Source organism: Aquila chrysaetos, chromosome 1 (genome assembly GCF_900496995.4).
Source record: "Aquila chrysaetos chrysaetos chromosome 1, bAquChr1.4, whole genome shotgun sequence".
Taxonomy (NCBI): domain Eukaryota; kingdom Metazoa; phylum Chordata; class Aves; order Accipitriformes; family Accipitridae; genus Aquila; species Aquila chrysaetos.
The window spans coordinates 27057253-27078914 of NC_044004.1; the positions used below are offsets into that span (position 1 = coordinate 27057253).

General features: G+C 42.4%; 1 protein-coding gene across 9 annotated transcripts in view; it reads left to right on the top strand.

Moving 5' to 3' along the window:
• LIMCH1 (LIM and calponin homology domains 1) overlaps nucleotides 1–21662 on the top strand; it is a 181921-nt gene that overhangs the window by 154685 nt on the left and 5574 nt on the right. For 6 of the 9 annotated variants that reach the window (XM_030007793.1, XM_030007871.1, XM_030007851.1 and 3 more), the window contains 14 exons: nucleotides 2788–2881; nucleotides 5296–5468; nucleotides 6141–6246; nucleotides 7474–7548; nucleotides 8244–8272; nucleotides 9279–9362; nucleotides 10997–11089; nucleotides 12065–12169; nucleotides 13576–13712; nucleotides 14512–14633; nucleotides 16456–16579; nucleotides 17949–18035; nucleotides 20463–20571; nucleotides 21509–21611. In XM_030007793.1, the coding sequence (XP_029863653.1) occupies nucleotides 2788–2881; nucleotides 5296–5468; nucleotides 6141–6246; nucleotides 7474–7548; nucleotides 8244–8272; nucleotides 9279–9362; nucleotides 10997–11089; nucleotides 12065–12169; nucleotides 13576–13712; nucleotides 14512–14633; nucleotides 16456–16579; nucleotides 17949–18035; nucleotides 20463–20571; nucleotides 21509–21611 (1441 nt within the window). The remainder of the gene's footprint in view (nucleotides 1–2787; nucleotides 2882–5295; nucleotides 5469–6140; nucleotides 6247–7473; nucleotides 7549–8243; nucleotides 8273–9278; nucleotides 9363–10996; nucleotides 11090–12064; nucleotides 12170–13575; nucleotides 13713–14511; nucleotides 14634–16455; nucleotides 16580–17948; nucleotides 18036–20462; nucleotides 20572–21508; nucleotides 21612–21662) is intronic. The other 3 variants (XM_030007801.1, XM_030007812.1, XM_030007822.1) reach the window with 3 other exon arrangements.

Sequence of the window (21662 nt, forward strand, 5' to 3'; positions counted from 1 at the left end):
TAGGTTACGGGTAGATTTAGTTACTGCACTTGTGCACTTGTGCAGGTTAGCTACATGATACAGCACCTTGTTTAGGTTCCTGAGGTAACTCTAGACCCAGAGGTGATAAAAGTGCATCATGTCTGTGCATTCACTGAGCTTTTTAAACCCTCTGAGAGCCCAGTGTGGCTGTGCTCTTTCCCAGCTCTAGCTGCCATCAGCACTTAACTTCCCTGAGTGTATGTAACACTGTTTAACGCTTTTTGTATCAGCCCCAGTTTATCACTGTTTATAGCTTTAAAGCCTCTGAGATTGAGATTAAATCTGATTTTTTTTTTTTTTTTTTTTTTAAATTTTTCAGTTTGGACAGTTGCTTTTTGAGAGTGGAGGGTGAATTCCATTGCTTTACCAAAAATAATAACAATATAAACACTAATAATTGAAATCTGCAACAATTTCTTTAGAAGGGCTTATGCTTTGGAGCAGTGGGTAGAGTTGTCAGGTATGTGCCGCTTGCTTTTTCCAGTTAAAATCTACCTTGTTTAGGGCAAACCCTGAGCTTTCGAAAATAGCCATTTGTTTAAGTTTAACAGAGGTTTGTAGGTTGTAGAATGACAAAATAATTCAGGTTGTAGGTCACTAGCTGAGTCTTCTGCTCAAAGCAGGATCAGGCATGAGATCAGACCGGGTTGCTAAGGGCTTGATCATTCCAAGTCTCAAAAATCTCTGAGGACGGAGATGGCACAACCTGTCTGGGCAGCCTGTTACGCTGGCCTGAGTGTCCTCATGGAGAAAAGAAATACTGATTTCTGCACTGAGCAAGGTTGGGAAGGGTTTCCAGTAGCTTTTCCACTGGCTGCCGTTGTGTCAGGAGCCAGAACTGAAGCTGAAGGAGAAATTTTCTTTAGCTGCAGTGTTCTTCTGCTGGGGCTTCCAGTGAGGAAGCTCTCACTGAAACACAGGCTGGCATCAAGACAAGCTAAGGAAGGGAAAGGTGGGTTATACAGGAGAAAAGAGCAACAGAATGGCAAGGGGCCAATCTCTGGGGCACAGGACTTGCGGTCTTTGGAGTATTTCTCAGGATTTTTTAGCCAGTGCCTCATCTCCAGTGACCGTCCCTCCTTGGAGTGTGTGACACATGGAGGGGGAGCTCCGTGCTTGCTTTGCTCTTGGTATAGGCATGCTCACAGGTGGACGTGGTGGAGAGGAGGTCCTCAAACTTCCCATGCTGTGTTTTTGGAGTGTGTATTTCACCTTCTGCCTCATCCAGTTTGAGAACCGCTTTTAGGCAGGTGGGGGTTGTGTCCCCATGCCTTGCTGGGGGCAGAGGATGAGGGTAGGCGGAGGTGAGGGTGCAGTGGAAAGCACCGGGCAGTGGGGAGGATGGCGGGCACCCAGCCCCAGCAGGCACCGGAGGAGACACGCTGCCAGTTCCAGAGGCTCGTGGCTGTGATCTGGCGCCTGTTCCCGCTGTGAGGTGACGGCACAGCCCTTGGCAGCCTAGGCTCCTTCTGTTGTTTGCGGCACTGCTCGCTGCCCGCTGGGCTTGCCTGTCTCTCTGCCCCGGGCCGTGGCCCCACACCGGTCCCCACCATTTCCTCGCAGGGCATCTTCCCAGACACGTTCCCTGCCCCTCTCCGGAGCATGCCTCCCTCCAGAGAGGAGAAGAGAGGCAGGGATTCCCAAGCACTGCTGACGGCAAAGCTCTCTGGAGCCGAAGTGTGTCCGCAGGCGTTGGCGTCCTGTTGGCGCTGCCAGCAGACGTCCCCGATGACCGAGCGGTGAGAGCCCAGGTCTGCTCTTCATGGGGCACAGACAGATGAGGGGCCGTAGGCTCGCGTGGGTCTGTGGGGATGGGAAACAGGATCTGTGCAGAAGGTGGAGGTCTGAATCCTGTCCCCAGAAAAGAGGAAATTTCATCAGATTTCCTCCCTTGCAGCTGTTAATAAGATGGAGAGGTGGGAGGAGGACAGGAAAGCAAGTCTACAATAGACTATTTCTGAAATATGTTACGTTTTATTTCTAAAAGTAGTCTGCTTTTTTTATTTTCCTCTGTTGAATGTGCTATTTTCTAGATCTTTCATGCATTAGAAGCACTGTGGGGTGGCTGATGGGTTTGCTGCAGATTTTTCCTAATTTGCCTACTGGGAAAGCAGATGTATGGTGGAAACTGCTAAATAGATCAGCTGAAGTGCTACCCTTGTTTTGACAGTGTGGTTTTAGATCTGCAACAGCCTTGTCCTGGGTCAGGAAGCTGGCTTTTCAAAGGGATTTGGATTATTGGCTGGATACACTCTCACCATATTTTTTCACTCCTCTCTTAATAGTGTTTTAAGTATTTCATTACCTTTAATACTGACTCTGGCTTTTCCCTTCAGATAACAGATTGTTTAGACAACCGTGAAATAAAGGAAGTATTTAATTGCTTTGCCACTTTTCAAACCCTAGTACGTGCTATGTGTTCACTAATGCATACGTTTTTGTGTTATTCTGGAAGAGGAAACTAGGGCTGAAATGTATGCTTATCTCCAGCTAACACAATCCAAGATATCCTACAATTTTAAAAGCTTGTCGGAGCTATTCCAAACCGACGGCATGATGGTTGCTGATGAACGGTTTGAAAAGGAGATTAAAGCCCAGTGATTCAACACCCAAGTGGCACATACCGCTCCGAAACGTACTCCCCAGCTCCCTGCTGAGCTCTAAACCAGTCTGGTTCAAACACGTTACAAAGAAGCAGCAAGTACTGCCTTGAGGAATTAACACATACTTTTATTTCCACTGTACTCACTGTATTATTCTCTGCAGGCCTCCCCAGTGGAAGCGGATAGAGCGGCCAGCCAGCAGGTCGAGGCCAGCCCTGGAAGTGCGGGACCTGGAAGCCCGGCCTGCCCGTCCCCAGGTGGGTTGCTGCTGGTGCTGCTGGTGCTGCTGGAGCTGCTGGTGCCCTTGCCCCTGCCTTTGCCCACCGGTGGGGCTGGGGTTTAAGCCCACGCTGCAGCAGGAGTCCGATAAGTGCATCTGCAGCGGCACCAAGAGGGTTTATTAGAAAATGCGGAAGATGTCAAAAAGCCCGACCTAGGAAAGAAATTTTTTGCAGTAAGGACAACCGTTCGCTGCAACAACCTCCCGAGGGACGTGGTCGAGTCCCCATGGCGGGAGGTTTTCAAGGTGCGACCGAGCAGGGGGCTGGATAATCGCCTTCCCCACGAAAGGTGGGACCAGCCGATCTTTCGAGGTCCCTGCCAGCCTGGGCTGTTGTGGCATTCTGTGGTTGAAATGACACACCTGACTTCACCTTGCTCAGGATGCGGGTTGTCTGCTTTGCCGTTTGTGTGAGTGAAAAGCTGGTGCCACAGTGTGTTGTAACCTGAAAGCAATCGGGGCAGAAACTGTCTGTCAGTAATAGCTTCTGTTTAACGCTTTCAACCCCCCGCCAAGACATTAAGAAATGGGGAAGAAGAATAATAAGAAGGGGCACTTCAGGCCTTGTAGGGGCTTTAAATGGACAGTATTGCGCACACTCCTGATTTTCTGCTTTAAAGCCTTTATGCATGATTCCTAATCTGGGGAAAGGAATTTGCTGGTAAAATTAGAAGCTATTTTCCTTAAAAGGGTCTGAAGCATTACCTTTGAGTAGATGTTTTATCTACTGCCTGCTGTCATACTAAGTTCATGGTCTTTTTTTGTTGTTCATTTTTTAAAATGGGTCTATCAAAGTTCAGCTTGGTATGGGTAAGTAAAAAAATACTATTTGAAGTAGGTATTTAAATGAGATCTCTGGCTGTAATTGGTATATAAGCATAATGCTCCTATTTGTTGAGGATAAATGTGACTTAAACAATTGATCTTTGCCCTCAAACATCAATTCCCCCAAGATTAGAAGCATATCCAGCCTTTTCTGGATGTGCTGCAAGACTCTGAAGCTCATGGGCTGTTAGCAAGGGCTCATTAGGTGACTTAATTACTTTGGCTCGCAGATGCCAAAGCACAGAGGGTTAACAATCTTGAATTGCACCTGGCAGGTAATGTAGAAGCTGCAATCTTGTGGTGAACCAACCAAATTCTCCTCTCAAGAGTCAGCAGTGATGAGCTGGTGATATTTATCTACAAATCACAAAGCCACCTCGTGTCAGGCTCCACACCTGTGAGAAATGCTAAATGTTAAGTATTGATAGCAAAGTTTAATATTGGCTAGCAAGGAAAACTGAGATAGCATTGCAAAAGTTGAAATGGTAAAGGAACATGGGGTTTCATTATGTCTGCTTTGGAGGGATAGATGTGGTCCAAACTCTGTGACCTTCTTGTAGAATAAGCAACCTCCTCTGCTGTCTAGTCCAAGCCAGATATTTCCATGCTGTGACCCCTGTGCCACTAATGGTGTGGGAACTGCTCCAAAGTGGCGTGCATCTGCCTGGCAGCAGGAGCAGCTCTTGCCTCTGCTTGTGTGGAGCCTTGGGGTGCATCTCTTTCTTAGCTTACTGTCCTAGCCTGCCGAAAAGGTACATTCAGAAGCTGCCGCTACTGCTGTGGTTGGAGAGGGGACGGAATCTGAAGCTGAGATTCTGCTTTAGGAGGTTAGGGAGATGTCTGGGTGCTTATGCAGTGCCTGGGATGCTGGCAACTGCTCTGCTTCCAATGGTGGTACCAGCTGACAGTAGTTTAGCTGTCACAGTCCTCACCTGTAGACCCGTGTGCTCTTGGTCCCTTGTCCCCTAAACCAGCATCAACTTGTTGGGTTTTTTTAAGACCTGAATGACAGCTAGCTTATTTCAGTCCAAGGCTTCCTGTTAGCAGAGTTTGCTTGCTGTCTGATGCTTGACTGACGTGGTTTAGTGGAAACAGGCAAGCTGAAATATCCTCCAGTGCTGACAGTGAGACTGTGTTAACTGTGATACACCTACTTGTCTGGGTAGCGCCGTAGGATAGGATTCATCACACAACTTCAGTAAAGAGATCTATACCTCAGTAGGCATATTGTAGGTTACAGCTCATCTCAGCCAAAAAGGAGTGTCTGGAATAGTTTGGGTGACTTCCCCAAGAACTACCTCTCTTTTGACCATGAAGGGTGTCCCATGATGCCCAAGTCAAGTGTAAGCACCTATATTTTGTCAGGTGAATTTCATTCTTAAAGCCTTGTCTTCTCTGAGAGATTAATTTTGCCTGTGTTGAAGAAAGAAGATTATTTTTTCAAAACATCCAGTAAATGGGCTCACGCTGTATCCAGTAAGAAATTAGATTGCAAGAAATAGGTCTACATTTTATTTGAAAAAGTATCTTAACCTTGTAACGTTATGTTTTGTATACGGGGTTTAGGTTCAGATCAAAAGCAATTCAAGTCAACTGCAGCTTGTGCCAGCCCTGTTGTGAAGAGATTAGAATTTCTTCCCAGTCCTGTCCCTTCAGAGGAAGCTGCTTCAAGTGAGAAAGATGTGAAGAAACCTGAAATGGAGCAGCAGAAGGAAGCAGAGCTTCCTGCTACACCAGAGGTATGGATGGGCAAGAAAGGAGAGGGAGCGGAAAACAAAACAAAAAAAGAAGAAAGATCTCACACAGAAGTGTTTATTGTGCAAGTTGGTATTTTTCTCTATATAATGTCACTTCGGGAGTTCATTGAAAACAATCTGCCAGGGAATGACCCTGGAGGATGGTTTCTCTGCCAAATCCTATGGTCATCAGAGAGTTCCCCCTCCAAAGGAACTCTCCAGGGTCTGCTTGTAGCGTTTAAACCTGTAAACTGGCTGGAGCAGAAATGAGAACTTAACCTGCAAATGCCAGTCCCACCATGTGTTGGGAGGGCAGAGTATTCAGAAGGTGTAGACAGTGGGGCTTACCCTCTTGGTCCTCTTGAAGTGCTGAACAAGTGCAGGTGGTGACAGAGGTAACAAATGGCCATGACCATACTGCTCTGTCAGGTAAGTTAGATGTTGGTCCTGGGTTAGGATTGGCTTTGGTGTGTAGGGCAGTGTGAATGTCAGCAACAAACAGCTACCAGTTACTTCCAGGACTTTGGTACTGCAACTTCATGTTGCAATTCTGGAGATAGAGGCTTCATCTTTGATAATGTTGGTTCAGAAAATAAGTAGAAAGGGTTTAAGTTAGCCTTTGATTGAACCTGCTGATTTTTGAATGCTGTTTTCTGCTCCCAAATATCTGAACAGGTGATGAAACCAAAAGCCCTGGATCAAGAGGGGAGTGTAGTATTGCCATTTTTAAAGAAATTACCCGACACCAGCCAAGTAACTCTGCAGAATTCTGGTCTACCAGGTGAGCAAAAAGCATTTGGAGAACTCAGCTGGACAGTAACTGAATATGTGCATGTGGTCTTCAGGGAGAAGTGCCTAACGAATGACCTGGAGGGTTTTTGAGCTTAAAAAGTTGCATCTTACTGATATTGGTATTGTGGCTTGTGTGATGCAAAGGACTCTTCTGGCTGTTCCCCTTAAACACAACAGCAGAACTGTGACCCAACGGAGGGGGGCAGGGAGAGACCTATCTTGCACTTACCTGGCCTAGCACTAAAAGTTGTATTATGTCAATGAGTATTACATTTTATTAGTACTGCTACTCACAGATGAAAATTGCTTAGCAGTTGGTTTTATCTCACAATAAAAACTTCTGGAGATAAATTCTGCACTCGGCTGCTCATGTGGAGCTCCTTTTCATAGATGAACGATACACATTTCTGGCCAGATCCCTCAGTTTGACCTGTGCCCATCACGAGTTCTTGCAAAGCAGAACTTTTTTTTTTTTGCCTTCATGACAAAGTCTTGCTTGAGACTGATAATGTTTAGTAGTTTGATTTTATGTTGATTTTAGAGATGCTTATATGTAGGTATCGTGAAGGAAAGAGAAAGAAAAATCATCTGAAGTTTCCTTCCCCCTGAGAACTTACTAGGTTGTTAGTTTATGTATAGGCAATATACTGATTATCCTAGTGTTTTCAAGATTGAAACTACTGAAGGTGATCCACTGTGGAAAACAAGATTGTCTGAAAAGGAATAGAAGTCTCAGTTGTTTTAAGTGAGGAGGTGCTTTCCAAACAGTCTTTCAGAACAATATCATTTTATGTTAGGCACGAATCAATCCAAACGTCAAGTAACAGGTTGTAGGTGTCTCGCCTATTTTCTGAGTGATGCTGAAACACTTGGCTGCTCTCTAGTGTTCACAGCATGTACAGCGCTCAAAGGATCACAAAATCCTTTAAAACGTGTCTGAATGCAAGCACCACGCGAAGACTTGGAGGGGTGGCTGCCCTTGACTAGCGTTAGCGTGCTAGAGCTCTCGTGTAAGGTTTGGTGCCATGTTACAAAAGCAGCATTTAAATATGGGCAGCCTGTGGGATCTGCAGGTCCGTTGTAAACTAGCTGCGATGGGCCAAAGCGATTGTAGTGAAAATCCCTCTCGCGGCCGAGGTGGCTCGGGTCTGAGAGTCCATCGTCTCCTTTTGACCGCGCTGTGTTTCTTGTTTTGTCTCCGTGCCGTTGCCTGCAGAGCCGCCCCGCGGGGCCACGGTTCCGCTTAGGGTTCGCAACAACTGGCGGCGCTCACAGTTTTTCTCGCAGTCAGGTAAATGCGGTGCCGAGGCCGGCTTCAGCCTCCAGTCGTAGGTGTCTTCCAGTGTGGGGGCTGGGGTGAAAGCTGATGATCACGGGGACTCGTTCTGCCTCTCGCTTTCGTAGAAAGTTTCTATTCCTGCTGCACAGTTGACAAAGAGCTGTTGGGTTGCACCTTGTGATGCTCTGGTTTCAGGCACCCAAATGAAATCACTTGCCTATAAATACCTTTTTCCTTAATTTCTTTAAATCAGCCTAATTTTCAAAGACATTTGGATAGAAAACGGCAATGGTTCTCTTCGTAACTGTGGCTCTTGAATAGTGTAGTCCCATCCTTTTAGCTTTGCTGTGCTTTTTCCTTCCTTGCACTGAATCACGAAGGGAAAAGTAGATCAAGGTAGGTAACACTGAGTGTCTGAACACTGCTAACGACTGTGGCCAGAAGTAGATGGCATTAGCTAGTGGTAGAGTAGAACCTGATGTTAGCTAATAATGTGCTGCTCTATACCCAGATAAAAAGTAGTTCTGTTGGTGATGGGCATAATCTGTTTTTCTGGTTTATTTGCTTGCAGTTCGTCCTTGCGTTTGGTTGTGGGAGCAAATAGGAAACTAACATGAAGCTTTTTTATACAGATACAATGTAGCTTTAATTGCAGGCTAAGCGCATTTTGCTATGTTAAATTTAATCTTTTTCTGTTTTTTTAATAGCTGATTCTGATAGTGGTGACAAATCAAATGTGAGTACTTTTTTTGCATTGTTGTTTGGTTTAGAGATACGTGTTTAGCAGAAGTGAATTTTTTATGCAACTGTCTTGTAGCATCCCCAAATCAGAACGAGAATTTTTTTTTCTCCTGGAAATGAGAGAGAAAAAATACAAGCCAAATCAAGACATGGTCTGAATATGGAATTTATGCATTCTCCTCTTATCCGGAGGGAATGGTAGCTATATGGTACTTGGCTGCTGGAGCCACTAAAGCTTCACAATCTCGAAACAATATGTAACTCTAAACTATCCATTCTATTTTAAATGCATAGAAATTAGAGGAGACCACAATTCTACTGATTCCTCAATGAAAAAAAAAAAACACCACAAATGCTACTCTGAAGTACACAGTATTTCATATTCCGTTTGTCACATAAAAATAGACATCATCGCTTCCTATCAGATTCAAATACATCTTTTAGTGGAAAGGAATAGAACATCGAGTGTCTAAAATTGCCCTTGATTCTAAAGACTTTAAACATGTATCATGTAATGGGATCCTTAGTGAAGCCCGAGATTTTTATTTCATTATGGATAAAATTTTAAAACAAGGCGATAGGCTGTTGTGCTGGCAGCCATATGAAATAAGAGAATATTTTTTACAATCACAAATTGCTTTGCATGTTGCGCAGAAGATTATAGAGAAGCAAAATAGATATTTTCTTTAAATTTGAGTACCTGGAGATATCTCTGTTCAGTGCTGCTTAGACCTTTCTTTCAGGTCTTTTTCCTTTTTTCCCCTCCAGTTGAAGTTTCTTTGCCAATGAAATGGTTATTTTATCATTTGGATACCTATGGGCAATCCCAAGTGTCAATGAAGCTAAGAATATTGTCTACTAACTGAGAGAACCATTATCTAGTTCTCAATTTCCCATTCTAACATCATCGCTAGGGGCAGGCCAGGCGAAGTGCAGCTTTCTCTGGTGGCCTTGTGAAGTGTAGTGTCAAAGTCTAATAGCTTGGTTTTCCTTCACGCAAGCGTTTCAATTTTTGGTCCTGGGATCCAGAAGAAGAGCGAAAGCGCCAGGAAAGGTGGCAGCATGAGCAAGAACGCTTGCTTCAGGTAGGGAAGAAACTACATACCTTCCACCATGTGGTTCAGCTGTTGAATTGTCCCTTTGGACAAAAGTTGGGCATTTCGTGTCATGTTTTCGACATCCCCTGTGGATGCTTGAGCGAATTCTGTGGCAGATGAACGATAAAATGAGCATACACAGATGTTCTCTGTGGTTTGGGCACTCTTACCTTTCCTTTCCCTATTCCATGGAAGGACCAAAAGAACTTAGTTCTGCATTCCAGTGCAGAGTTAACCCAAATGTTGGTCCTCAACTACATTTAAAGTATGTTGAGCATAGACTGCGAGACTCTTAATTACTTGGAGCCTCTTTCTCAAGACTGACAATTTGCTGACCCTGTTGCCTATTTCTTTAAAATGATGGTCTTAACAGATTTTTGTAGACTTCTGCTTTGTTCAGAGGTTCTTCTTGGAAAACGTCAAGCTAAATTTAGACACAAAGGGTTTGGGGGTTTTTTTGTGAGGGGGGGGAACCCCCCCTCAAAACAACCACTGGTTTTGCCTAGTGGTAGAGTAAGCTGTAAAATGTCTGGGTTTGTGTCCTAGTTGGAAGAAGCACAGTGGCCCTGAGAACTTGAATTTCCCCATCGGTCAGTAGTGTCTTTTGAAACTGTGATTAGGTTTGGTCCCAAAGAAACCATATCTTTCCTCCACGTAACAGAAGAGCAAACAACTACCAAAGGATGGAGAATAATAAAATGGAGTCTTTTCATCTTTTAAGAATGACTTGTGTATGTCTCTACTACTTTCTTGGGATTATTTCTTTTTGGCTAATATGGTTGTTTCATCTTAAAATGGTATAAAATTCTCATCATAGTTTTTCTGGCATATGTGGGTGTTCTCTCAATAGTAAATGCATCTCTTCTCGATTAGGCAGATGTGGTTTCTAATTTGAACAGAAGTTGGAACTGATGTAAAAGGGATAGGGAAGTCACTGTTCTTCCCCATATTGAAACCAGTTCTGTCAAACAATTTTAAAGATCTCTTTGAGATAATTTTTCATGCAAAACTGTGTGAAAACAATTCTCAAGAAATAATTCCATCACAAAGGAAAATAAGCTACTTAGCTAATTATAAGCTTACCCTTTTCAAACCTTTACACACTATTCATTTATCTTTTAAACTTGCACAGGTATTCATCATTCATTAAATTGTACTGGCATCTCTCTTAAATTAGTACCAGTATCTGCAAAACCTGCTTGTTTATATGCTGCTTTGCTGAAATTTTTCATGTAAAATCCATGCCTAAGTGTTTTGGGGTGTGTGATAGCTTTTTGGAATACTTAATACTGTATAATAAACAATGAATTATTGAAATTGTTGAGCATAAATTTCATTTCTGACCAAAGATTTAAACACTTCTAACAAATTAAACAACTTCTAGTATGCTAAAAGCTCCTCCATGGTCTGCGGGTGTTAAATGTAAGTGCTAGAAACAGTAGGGAGAGGAGGAAAATAAGCTTTTTTTGAAACCCAGGGATGTTTCAAATTTTTATCTTCCAGTTTCATCCTATTTCTGATTAACCCACTGTTAGCAGCTTCATTTTCACTGTGGAGGTACTACAGAATTTATTTCTAATACAGAATGCACTGAATTTACCTGTATTTGTATCCTCTTACAGGAGAAGTATCAGAAGGAGCAGGACAAGCTGAAAGAGGAATGGGAAAAAGCCCAGAGAGAAGTTGAAGAGGAGGAGCGTAGATACTATGAGGAGGTATAAGGCTCAAAGGAGGAGGTTTATTGACTTTTTTTTGTATTTAAATGCACTCAAGTAACTAAAAAAATCCCATGCGTAGATTAATTAATGAAAAGCCTTCTCAAGGCTGAATTCTCAGGAGGATTGTTTCTCTTAAACACTACCATAGGTGCTGAGGAAAAATATTTAAATATTTAGACAGGTATCCTCAGAACCGCCGCATAGGTGGAGTCTGATTGCTGTACAAGTCTGGATGAGTCAGTATGGTTGTGTCCGGGCACGCTCAGATTTCCCTCCGGAGGCAGAGCCTTGTGCTCTGCTCTTTGGCGTGTACTTAGTGCCTGGACTTGGTGGAACTCCAGATGAAATTGTTGTCTGCCTTGGGCTTGATCATGTAGATATTTTGTAAACTGGCCTTGGTTTAAAAAAAAACAAACAAACAAACAAAAAAATCCACAGGAAATATTCAAAGCTTGCAGTTGTAGAATCTTAACAATATAGAAGATAGTGGGTTTTTTCTGTCATATGTGGGTCATTATTGCAGGAAATTAAAAAATATTAACATTTTCAGTTTGACTAGTTGTGCATTACGCAAATTGATGTCTTATCATCTGTGCTTGAGGGCCATACTTGCGATCTGAACAAGAAATTTTTTTTCAACTTTCAGAATAAGTTTCTTGTGTACCAAGTGTAATTTTATATTTTTATATAAAATTTAATAGACTGGTATTGTGAGAAACAGTGGTGCCATCCCAAGTGGAATATTCCAGTTTTGGACATCCCATATCAAAGATAGTAATGGTGAAAGGAAAGGGAGTGCAAAACCTTGAAGCAAATGAAAAATTGAGGTGTTGCCATTATTCTTGGTACCACAGGTCCTTACCTTGCCATCTAAATATGACGCATAGCCAAACTTTATGCTTCTGCTTCTTATGCTCATAGTTGACATTCTGTATTTTTAACCCCCACTCTGTCCTGATCCTCTTTTTTTAGGAACGTAAGATAATTGAGGATACTGTAGTTCCATTCATTGTTTCTTCAAACTCTGCTGAGCTCCTCTCCTCTTCTTCCTCTACCACTGAAGGAAACAAGACAGCGGTGAGTTTCTCGTGGAGTAGTGAGGCAATAAAGACTAAGCCATCTTCAGTGCAAAGTTTCATTCTTCACTAAAGGCTAACAAAGTCTGGGAACAGTAAGAGTAAGAGCATTCCCTGGATCCCTTCCATAACTGGTGATATCTCAGAGTGCTGTAGCTTGTATATTTTTACAGCTGAAGAGCCATACTCCCAAGCAAACTGCTACCATCCCATTTTGGACTAGAGAAGAAGGTGATACTTTCTCTCTTTGCAGCTGCTTCTCTTCTTGAACTGGTGCTGTGAAAAAACAGTCACCTCTTTCTGTTTGTTTTAACTACCTTCTCAAAGCCAGCAAAATCTGAAGTGATTTCCCTGCATCCAAAATCTTGAGTGTAAGACAGTGCTTTAAGCATATCTGAGATGAGACTAAGTCCTGCCTCCCCACTTTTCCTCCTCTTCTCTCCTACCATCCCTCCTAGAAAGCAGCAAAACAAACAGAGGAATGTTCACTCTCTGATATTTTTTTTTTTTTTTTTTTTTTTTTTTTTACTTATGCAGCACAAAAAGTTTAACTCAGTGCATCTAGCATCTAATTAAATAAGTGTTTGCCAGAGATCAGAGAATGACACCCCACGTGAGCTCAGTAGAGTAAATGGGGGATTCCCAGACATAATTTTCTCCTGCCTAAGGCACCAACACCCAAGAAGTCATCTGCCTTTTTCCATTCAACTCCAGGATTAGGAGTACTGTAGCATCAGGTTCTCCTCTCATCCTTCCTGCCCCCTCTTATCACTCATCCCTGTGCAGGGGCACCAGCCATGGCCCATTTTCCACATAGCAGTAACTTCCTGGGTGGTGCTGCTTATGCCATGTTCAGGGCAGTGCCTGCACCCAGAAGCGAAGGATCTCATGCCATGGCTTATTAAAGCTCCACCAGTCAGGTAGGACCCACTCCAGTACCATTTTGGAAGTAGTATTGGTGTTGCCATTTGAGGATGCCCAGTGCATGTGAATAATGCTTTGCCCCCAAGCAGAGACAACAAGCTGAGGTCCCTCACATAGTCCTCTGAAGCCCAATGGGAGACTGTCTAGACTCTCAAAGTCATTCAAGGATTTCTGCCAAAAATACCTAGTGGGAAGTTTTATTTTGTCATCCTGAACAGCATCTTGTAATTGGTCCATCCCTACCTTTTTTTTTTTTCCACGCTCAGTTTAGTCCAATTGGTTGCTTGTTTCAGCTGAAGTCTTTGTTAAATCCAAAGTTAGCCTTACCAAGGTCAAATGATTCCACCGTATAATGTGAGATGTTCTTTATGATAATAAGGTGTGTCAACACAATATATCTGGGGGCAGCCTGTGCTTTTCCCCTGCGTGTGCTGATGCCAAATTCAAGAGAAGCTCCTTGTTCCCTCCCCTGCTATCTTCTAGAACTCAACTGATTCAAACAGCTCTCCGGAGGAAGGCAAACAAAAAGAAGTTACAAGGCAGAAAAAGCTGCTCTGGGAGCAGGAGAGTATGCCATCTCTGAAAAGCAAGGAAAATGAACTCTGGCAAGAAAAAAGGAGGTATGGATCAAGCCTAAGCATTTCTTAGCCCTGCGGAGCTTTGTGTTCTGTAGACTTCTGGGATGTCACATCTGCCCATGATTGATGCTGGAGAATCAGCATCTGGTGGCCTGGTGATAGGTGTAATATAACCCAATCAATATTTGCTTGCCACAGGCTTGCTCATATATGGCAACGTGCAGTGCTAGTTGTGCATATCAGAAGGCTTGCCTGTTCAGTATATGGCTTTGCCAAGAGGCTGTCACATCAACCAGATCAGAGCCTAGATAGCTCAGACATCTCTGTATGTCACTGCACTGTGTCTTATGTACAAGTTTCATGAGCCATTTGGAAGAATAAAGGAGGAGTAGCTGTTTTCACTCAGAATCTGTGTGAGATTGCCTGGCTATGTCGGAAGTGCCGTACCCGAACTTGCTGGATGGTGTTCAAAGTCCCGGTCTTTGCCCAGCTGCTAATAACAGCTTTCGCAAAGGCAATAAGCATCTGGTGATGCTGAACACTGTATGGAGAACACTGAGAAAAGCTGTTTCTCAGGCAAAGAAGCCATTTTCTACAAATCCAGAATGATCTTTAGCGCATCTAAGTGGCAGTGTGTGAGGTAAGCAGGCAGACTTGGCGTATTTGGAGATGAACTTGTTAATTCATGACAGTTATCTTCATTGCTTTGTCGTCGCTGACACAATAACAAAAATCTTTTTGAAAAAAATAGACTGATATTCAAAAGTCTGATTTTGCCATTATGTTCTAGATGGAAGTTTCCTGGCTTTATTTATACAATGTGACTTATTTTTATTGGCAGTGGAAATAAAGTGCTCTCAGGACACCCAGAGACAGGTATCTTGAAAGGAGGTGAACAGGAGCACCAGCTGCCAGTGATGGAGCGCAGCTCGCCTGCCAGGCTGAATCTGCCGTTGACTCAGGGTGAGAGTCAAGACTCTTCATATGCGTGTATTCTTTTCCAGGTAGAAATCTTGGAGAAATCTAACTCAAAAATTTTTGGAAATTGACAGTACACATACATCTTCAAAATTTGAATGTCTCAGACTCAACAGTGGTTTTCTGTTAGCAAAGATAAATATGTTAAGGTGAAATTTAAAATCTTGTTTTCATCAGAGATGAGCATTTCAGCTGCAGGTAGGAATCTCGTTTACAGGCCCGCCTGTTCACAGTAGTAGTCAAACAGAGTTATCTTCCATCTTTTACATAATCTTACATAGATATAGGATTTATCTTGTTACAGAGAGCATATTTCCAACACTTATTTTGTGTTTTGATAGCTAATTAGATTCTTTATGTCCATTCCAGTCCAGTAAAAATCACTACCTGTGATGTGCAACCTTTTCAAGCCAAGCCTAAAGTGACACCTGTCTCAATTTTGTCATTAGAAATGTCTGATGACATTTAAAATTAATAGATTTTTTTTAAGTTCCCATAAGCATTGATGTTTTCTGAATGAAGGAATTTCCCCAAAGCATTGCTGTCAACAGGTTCACCCTAAAAAAAAGGCAAATTCACTAATTTAGCATCATTATCTAATGCAAGTGAACAATGGAAAGTAAATAAGTAGGACTAAAGACAGAAAGCAAATGTTGATTTTGAAATTGAGTTTTAGATGTTTGTTTTCAGTCTAGCATAAAAATTGATGATTCTAAAAAATGAAACGTCTATGGATAGAAAAGGTTTCAGTGTTATTACTTGCTCCAAATGCAAATTCAGTTTATTAAACTTAGCAGGTTTGCTTTCCCTGTCTCAATTTTATTGTATTCTTAGTGCTTTGATAAAGGTTACTCAAATAAAGAAAGCAAAAGATAGTGCCCAGCAATCCATCCCTGTGGATTTGTAGTAGTGATTAAGCAAACTTCAAAGGTTTGAGAGTTTTTAACTACTTCTGCTAATCAGGGTTTTTCTATAACTAGTTTTCAACAGCTAGGTCCCCTACAAGTATTCTGACAGCTCCTTTCTTGCCCCTTAAAGCATCATATCCTTGCTTTCTTAAGTCCTTAAATAGGACTAGAGTTTTATTGTCTTGATATCAAAAATAGTGAACAGGCCTTTCATAGGCCCCAGTAAAGTTTTTCTTCTCTAAACCAGCTGGTTGGCGCCCGGCAGGGTGAGGCTCCTCCCCAGCCTGTGAGCCACACAGTTCGTCTGGAAGCATCCAGGTAGTGTGCTCTGTCTCAAAGATGGGACGGTTGGCTGCCTGGGCATCACACAGATCATTGCATATTGCTGGGAGGCTGTTATTGTCACTGAGCCTTGTGCAACCATCTGAAACACAGAAGGTAATTACAAGGGAATTACTGTTTGTCAGTAGGCTCTTGGAGAGCAGTGACTACACCACCTTCCTCTTAACTCTTGCTATTGAGAAGTTTGGATACCCAGGCACCCAAGAAGTTTCAGTCTCTCTGGTGCTTCCTTCCTTACGACAGAAATATGTTATTTTCCCAAGTGCTATTCGTGGACGGCTGTTTGACCTCACCCTTTCTCCCTTCAGAAACTGAGATTCAGCAGCAGGGTAGGTCACGTGTATGTGAAGGTAATGTAGGGGAATCTTGTTCCGTAGAGGACTTCTGGTGTAGCAGAGCCTGTTTCTGACTTTGTGTGGGGTTCCTGAGAACTTATTTTTAAGTAACAGTACATCTCTTGTCTCCTTCATGGTGTGCCCACAAGCTCTGCTGGTCTATTAAGTACTGACAAAAGCATTTTTCCTCAAGTATTGATATTTCCCCACTTCCTGTTGTAGACATCTCCTGGAATCAGCAGTTGCTGACAAAGCAGTCCCCGCATCGCACAGAGGACATTCGGCAGAGACCGTTCCTGGGCCAGAGTGCAGGACAACAGCCAAGCTCCACAGGGGAAACGAAGAGGTGAGAACGTAAAATAAAGGTTATTGCAGAGATTGAGAAGTCCTGCTCGCTCTGTTCTCCCTTATATTCCTACTCAGCATTCTTTATCGGTTAAATTTCATGGGTGGTCCTGCAGTGTGAAGACACCTTTGATTCCTGGCTTTCCCACCAAGACTGCTAATATTTATCCACTTTGTTTCTCATTACAGGTACCTCAGTAACTAGTTTCGTGGGGGAGCACACGCCCTGCTTGCCACTCTCTGTATTCTTTCTCCTTAGTTCTTTAAACACTCATCTGCATAACTGTTCATGTGCTTCGTTTGTTTTAAGTGTCCAAGCAAACATTTATAGCTAGTAACTGGCTAAATGCCAGGGTGGGAATGTCAGGTGAAGTCTGCCTCTTTGAAGTTGGTATCCAAGAGCTTTGTTCCCTAGCTTCCAAACACACATTGATTGCTACTTTCTAGTTCTTGAAGGATTATAGCTTTTAAAAGAAGATACATAGACCTTAGTATTTTCTTTCTGTAAATTTTGGTAAGGTTTTTTTCTTCTCTGATGCTTTGTCTTGTGTTTTTGAGTAAGCGTTACTAAAAGGTAAGACCAGTTCTTTCAGTAAACAAGGGATCTCCTTTCCTAATATTTGCAAAAAGTGTATCTATGTAATGAGAAAGGAACATCTGTTTTCATTAGCATATATATGAACACAGTCTCCTGCAAAATGTATTACCTCTATGAAGCTTGAATCAGTCAAAACTAATGTAGATTGAGGTTTGATTACCTTTTCCTCATAACTGCTTGTGTGTGTTTGAGAATATTATTTAATCCGTGAACAGGTTTAAGCAGTGAGAGGTTGAATCAATCCTATGATTTCTGATAACAAAACACATGCATGGTTTTTCTCACCAGATTCTTGCAGGGTAGAACGGATACAAATAGTAATAAACCACTTTTCAGTGTTGGTAGCTTCTTTTTACTCGGTAAAGGGCACAGACCCTCCATCAACAACCCTACATCTGCTCTACCAGCGTGCTTCTGAGCACATCCCCTGGCCAACAGAGAGTACAAGGTGGTGTGCCTTGGCTTAACCCTCCTTCTTCATGGTGGGAGCTATGTTGGGTTGATAGGTGAGTAGGAGTCTGCACATGGCTGATTACCTTGTGAGTTATCTGGTTGAGCAACAGCAAGCAGACCAAGAGTCAGAACCGAAAAATGTGTGCTATTTTTCATTGTATCAAAATGGCAATGAACAGCAAATTGATACCTTTTTTTTCCTTAGATAAAATCTTCAGAGCTGCAAACCCTGAAATCCACCAGCTGGAATTTCCACATACAAAACCTGTTCCTAATTGTTCTTCAGCTGTAGTAATGCATCTTCTCTCCTGTATTTTAGGGCAGGCTATCATGAGAACTTCCGATCTGGGCCATCGTCTCCCTGCTCTCCTGCTGCTCCGAGTCAGTCACCCAACAGGTACAAAAGGTCAATAACGAATTTTGCAGACCGATTACATCTTGTAGTCGCTGGTGAACTGCCGCAGTGTAAATCACATTACTGTTATGTGGATGCACTATTAATTCTTCTAAATGTTGCAATTCATAACCATCCATGGAATAAACATGTAGCTCCCTCTCCCGTATTTCTTGCCTACTTCAGCAGCATTGTTATATTTTCAAATAACACAGTTCAGAAAGCAGCTGTAGGACTCTGCTTGATCATTGAAATTTCAATATAAGCCCAGACAAAGTAAGCAGTTAAGTGTGAGTTCAGAGCACTTAAGCCAAAGGATGTTGTCTTCATTGTGAATAGTCACAGGCTCAGGAGTAAGGTATGTTCTGGACATTGTCACATTTCAACACTTGCTGATTTAAAAAGAAATCCTTCCCTTAATTTCCAAACTTGAAACGCATTTTGCTTTTTTGCTGTTTTTTTTAAATTTGCCTACATTCGTGCTAATCTCCTAGAGATTTGATTCTCTCAAGCAGTGAGTTGTGCAGCTTTCAGTGAGATGTGTGTACCAACTCCAAATAAATGTTAACTATAGCCTGATTGAATCACTGATAATTTGGGGTGTATTAAAATCAGTTGGCTTATTAAACAGGGTAAAGTACTTACAACACAGAAAACATAGCAAGTTTTTGTTCTATTTAAATAACATTTTTCTTCACATTTCTTAGCAAAGCCCTCCTTCTGATGCCATTTGTATTGACATGAAACTATTGGGAATTTTTAATGTGAACAATTTCTTCTGTTTTTTCTAATTGTAGCTGCAGTTTTGATGGGACTGCAGATCATTTCTTGCTACGTGTGGCTAGTTGTGATAGCTACTTAGTATTATTTAGCAGCTATATTCTGATCTGAGACCCTTTTCCAAGATCTTTTCCTGAAATAAATCTTAGTTTTGGAATCAATGGATGGGATGTAATTCATTGTTCCACTAAAACATTAGAAAACGTCTCTTAAAAAATTTCCTGAAGCACTTTAGTCTTTGATCCAACACTTTAACTTGTCCTTATAATAAGTGGAGAGGAAGTGAAAACAAAGGTGGTATGTAGAATAACGCAGACGGATGTGAGCAGAAGGCTTAAGGTTGTAGGGGAGGAGATGAAACCAGGAAAATTATTCTAAAAGGAATAATGAGAATGAAGCAACAAAACAGTGATGTGTCTGTGCTGTCAGTGTACATGGTGGGATAAAGAATGATGGGCTCAGGAGTGACAGAGACGAGATGGAAGCAAGGACAGTTTTCTGGTTGCGATGAGTCTTTCTGCTGCTTCTGTCTCTCTTTTTTTTTCTTTTTTTTTTTTTTTTTTCAAAATGGCTTTTTTATCATGATGCAGTCCAGATCTATCTCTGTTGGTGGCTTATTATGTTGTTGCACCAAAACCACAAAGCAAGATACTGTAAACTTGCTTATCTGTGTACAATTTCATCAAGCCATCTTTTTCCAAACTCATTAAGTATTCCAAAGTTCCTCTCCGGGTTTCAGCCCTGGATGACACGTAATGAAAAAAGCATGGATGACACATAATGACAAGGGATCCCTTTTGGTCTCAGGTTCATCTCACTAGACAAACAGCAGTTCTGGCAGGCTGACAGACAGGTGAGAAGGGAGGAGCGTGAAACACATAGAAGTGTGCGCCTGCACTGCTATTAAAACCATTATGAAAAAGGGTCCCAGTTAGTCCTGGGGCCCTGATCTCTCACCCAGCTGTCATCAAACAGCTGATTTACTAGAAAGGTCTAGACAGGACTGAAGCTTAAGGAGAGAGTTGAAGTATTTTTGCATTGCAGATGGAGATCTGATTTCAGCTTTACTCTAACTAGTTGTGATACTGCCAGGCATGTAGCTGCAGCAGCATAGACGAAAATTAGTTAGCAAGCGCCTGGTGCCTGGTCTGTGCTACTGCAGTTATGCTGCTACTATTGACTTCACCAGCTTGTTTGGGTGTGAGAGCAGCATCCCTGCCTTCTGACTTGCAGTAAGCAAACCCATTTGCAAACAAATTGAAAAATTTCCAGGCTGAGAGTCTGACTTGGGTAATTTGTGTGAATATCTGCTTTGATTGCTGTGGCGTTGACTAGGTCTAGGTAATCCACAGGCATGGTTCCCTGCCATCCAGGCCTCTGTTAAGAGGCTTGCACCTCCTTTGATCTAGCACAGCAGACTGGCAGGGAAATGGGTCTGAGCTGCTGTGCATTCAAGCATTTTAAGTCTTCTGTGTGCTTGTCTGTGAGGCAGGTGCGCAGGCTGATTCAGCAAGATGGCTGAAGGGTCAACTGTGTTTATGTGAAATGGCCCAGTGCTCCTTCTTTCCATCCCGTCCCTCTCCATAAACCTGTGTAAACATTTGGCTACATTTTAGCATCAGTTGCTGTTCTGTTTTCTTAGTCATGTTTGTCTCCTAGGTCCGTCAGCGGAAAGAAGCTTTGTTCTACCTGTGGGCTTCCTCTTGGAAAAGGAGCTGCCATGATTATTGAAACACTTGGTCTTTATTTCCATATTCAGTGCTTCAGGGTATGTCTCTTGCTTTATTAAGAAAAATCTCAAGTCATGCCCAGTGCAAGGAGAGAGTATATTGAGGGCTGTAGATGTGAAATTGAAAGAGAGAGGAAGGTATTTGCGTGTTTGTTATGTATGTATGTTTGTTTGTGTGTGTGTTTGTAGAGAAGTGGAAGTAATGCAGCTAATGTGTTATTTTGCTGTCAGACGTGTTAATTGGACTAAAACCTGTGATTTAGCAAGCAAACTTAGCTTCCTCACAGAAGGAGGCACTATATAATTTCCCTGTTGTACTCATTGTTTTTTAAATATAACATTAATTACCTTGTGATTTTTTTTTCTTTTTTTCTTTTTTTTTTTTTTCTTTTTCCCAAAAGCCCGGTCAGTTCCAAAGCCATCTTTGATCTGACCCATGGTTGGAAAGCTTTGGCTATGGAATGGATGATGTATTCTGGCTTTCACCAGAGCTCTCAACAGAAATACTTCTTGAATTCTTGAGTGTTTCAGACTGGAAATGACTCAAGATAGTGTTTTCTAGAGAACTCAGGAAGTGTCCATTTCCATTATCTCTGGCCCAATTGGTATTAGGCATACATGAAGCCTTTTTTGGTTTTAGACATTTAGCCAAACTTAAGCCTCTGGCCCCTCTAAGCATTGTCCATCACAAATGGGCTGGCTCCAGCATGCAACTTCAAAATCATGTGTCCCTTAAAATCACTAGACTTCACTTCTGTGTAAGTGGATACTGCTGAAATCCAGTCCTAAATACTGTCGGCTCTAAAAAAAGCCTTTCACTGATTTGCAGTGCTCCCCAGGATTATGGGCTGAGTTCTGGGGGAGTATTTTTTCTCACTGTTCCAAGAACTATTGAAGCAAAAGTCAAAATTTGGGAAGAGTTGTGACAGATAGTAGGGCATGGTCTGTCTTACTTTCTCTGTTCCTCAATTGACAGTGTGGCATTTGCAAGGGACAGCTGGGAGACGCAGCAAGTGGGACAGATGTCAGGATTAGAAATGGTCTTCTTAACTGCAACGATTGTTATATCCGGTCCAGAAGTAAGTACCAAATCCTGCCCGAAGGACAGTGAACTCTAACAGTACTGTTGC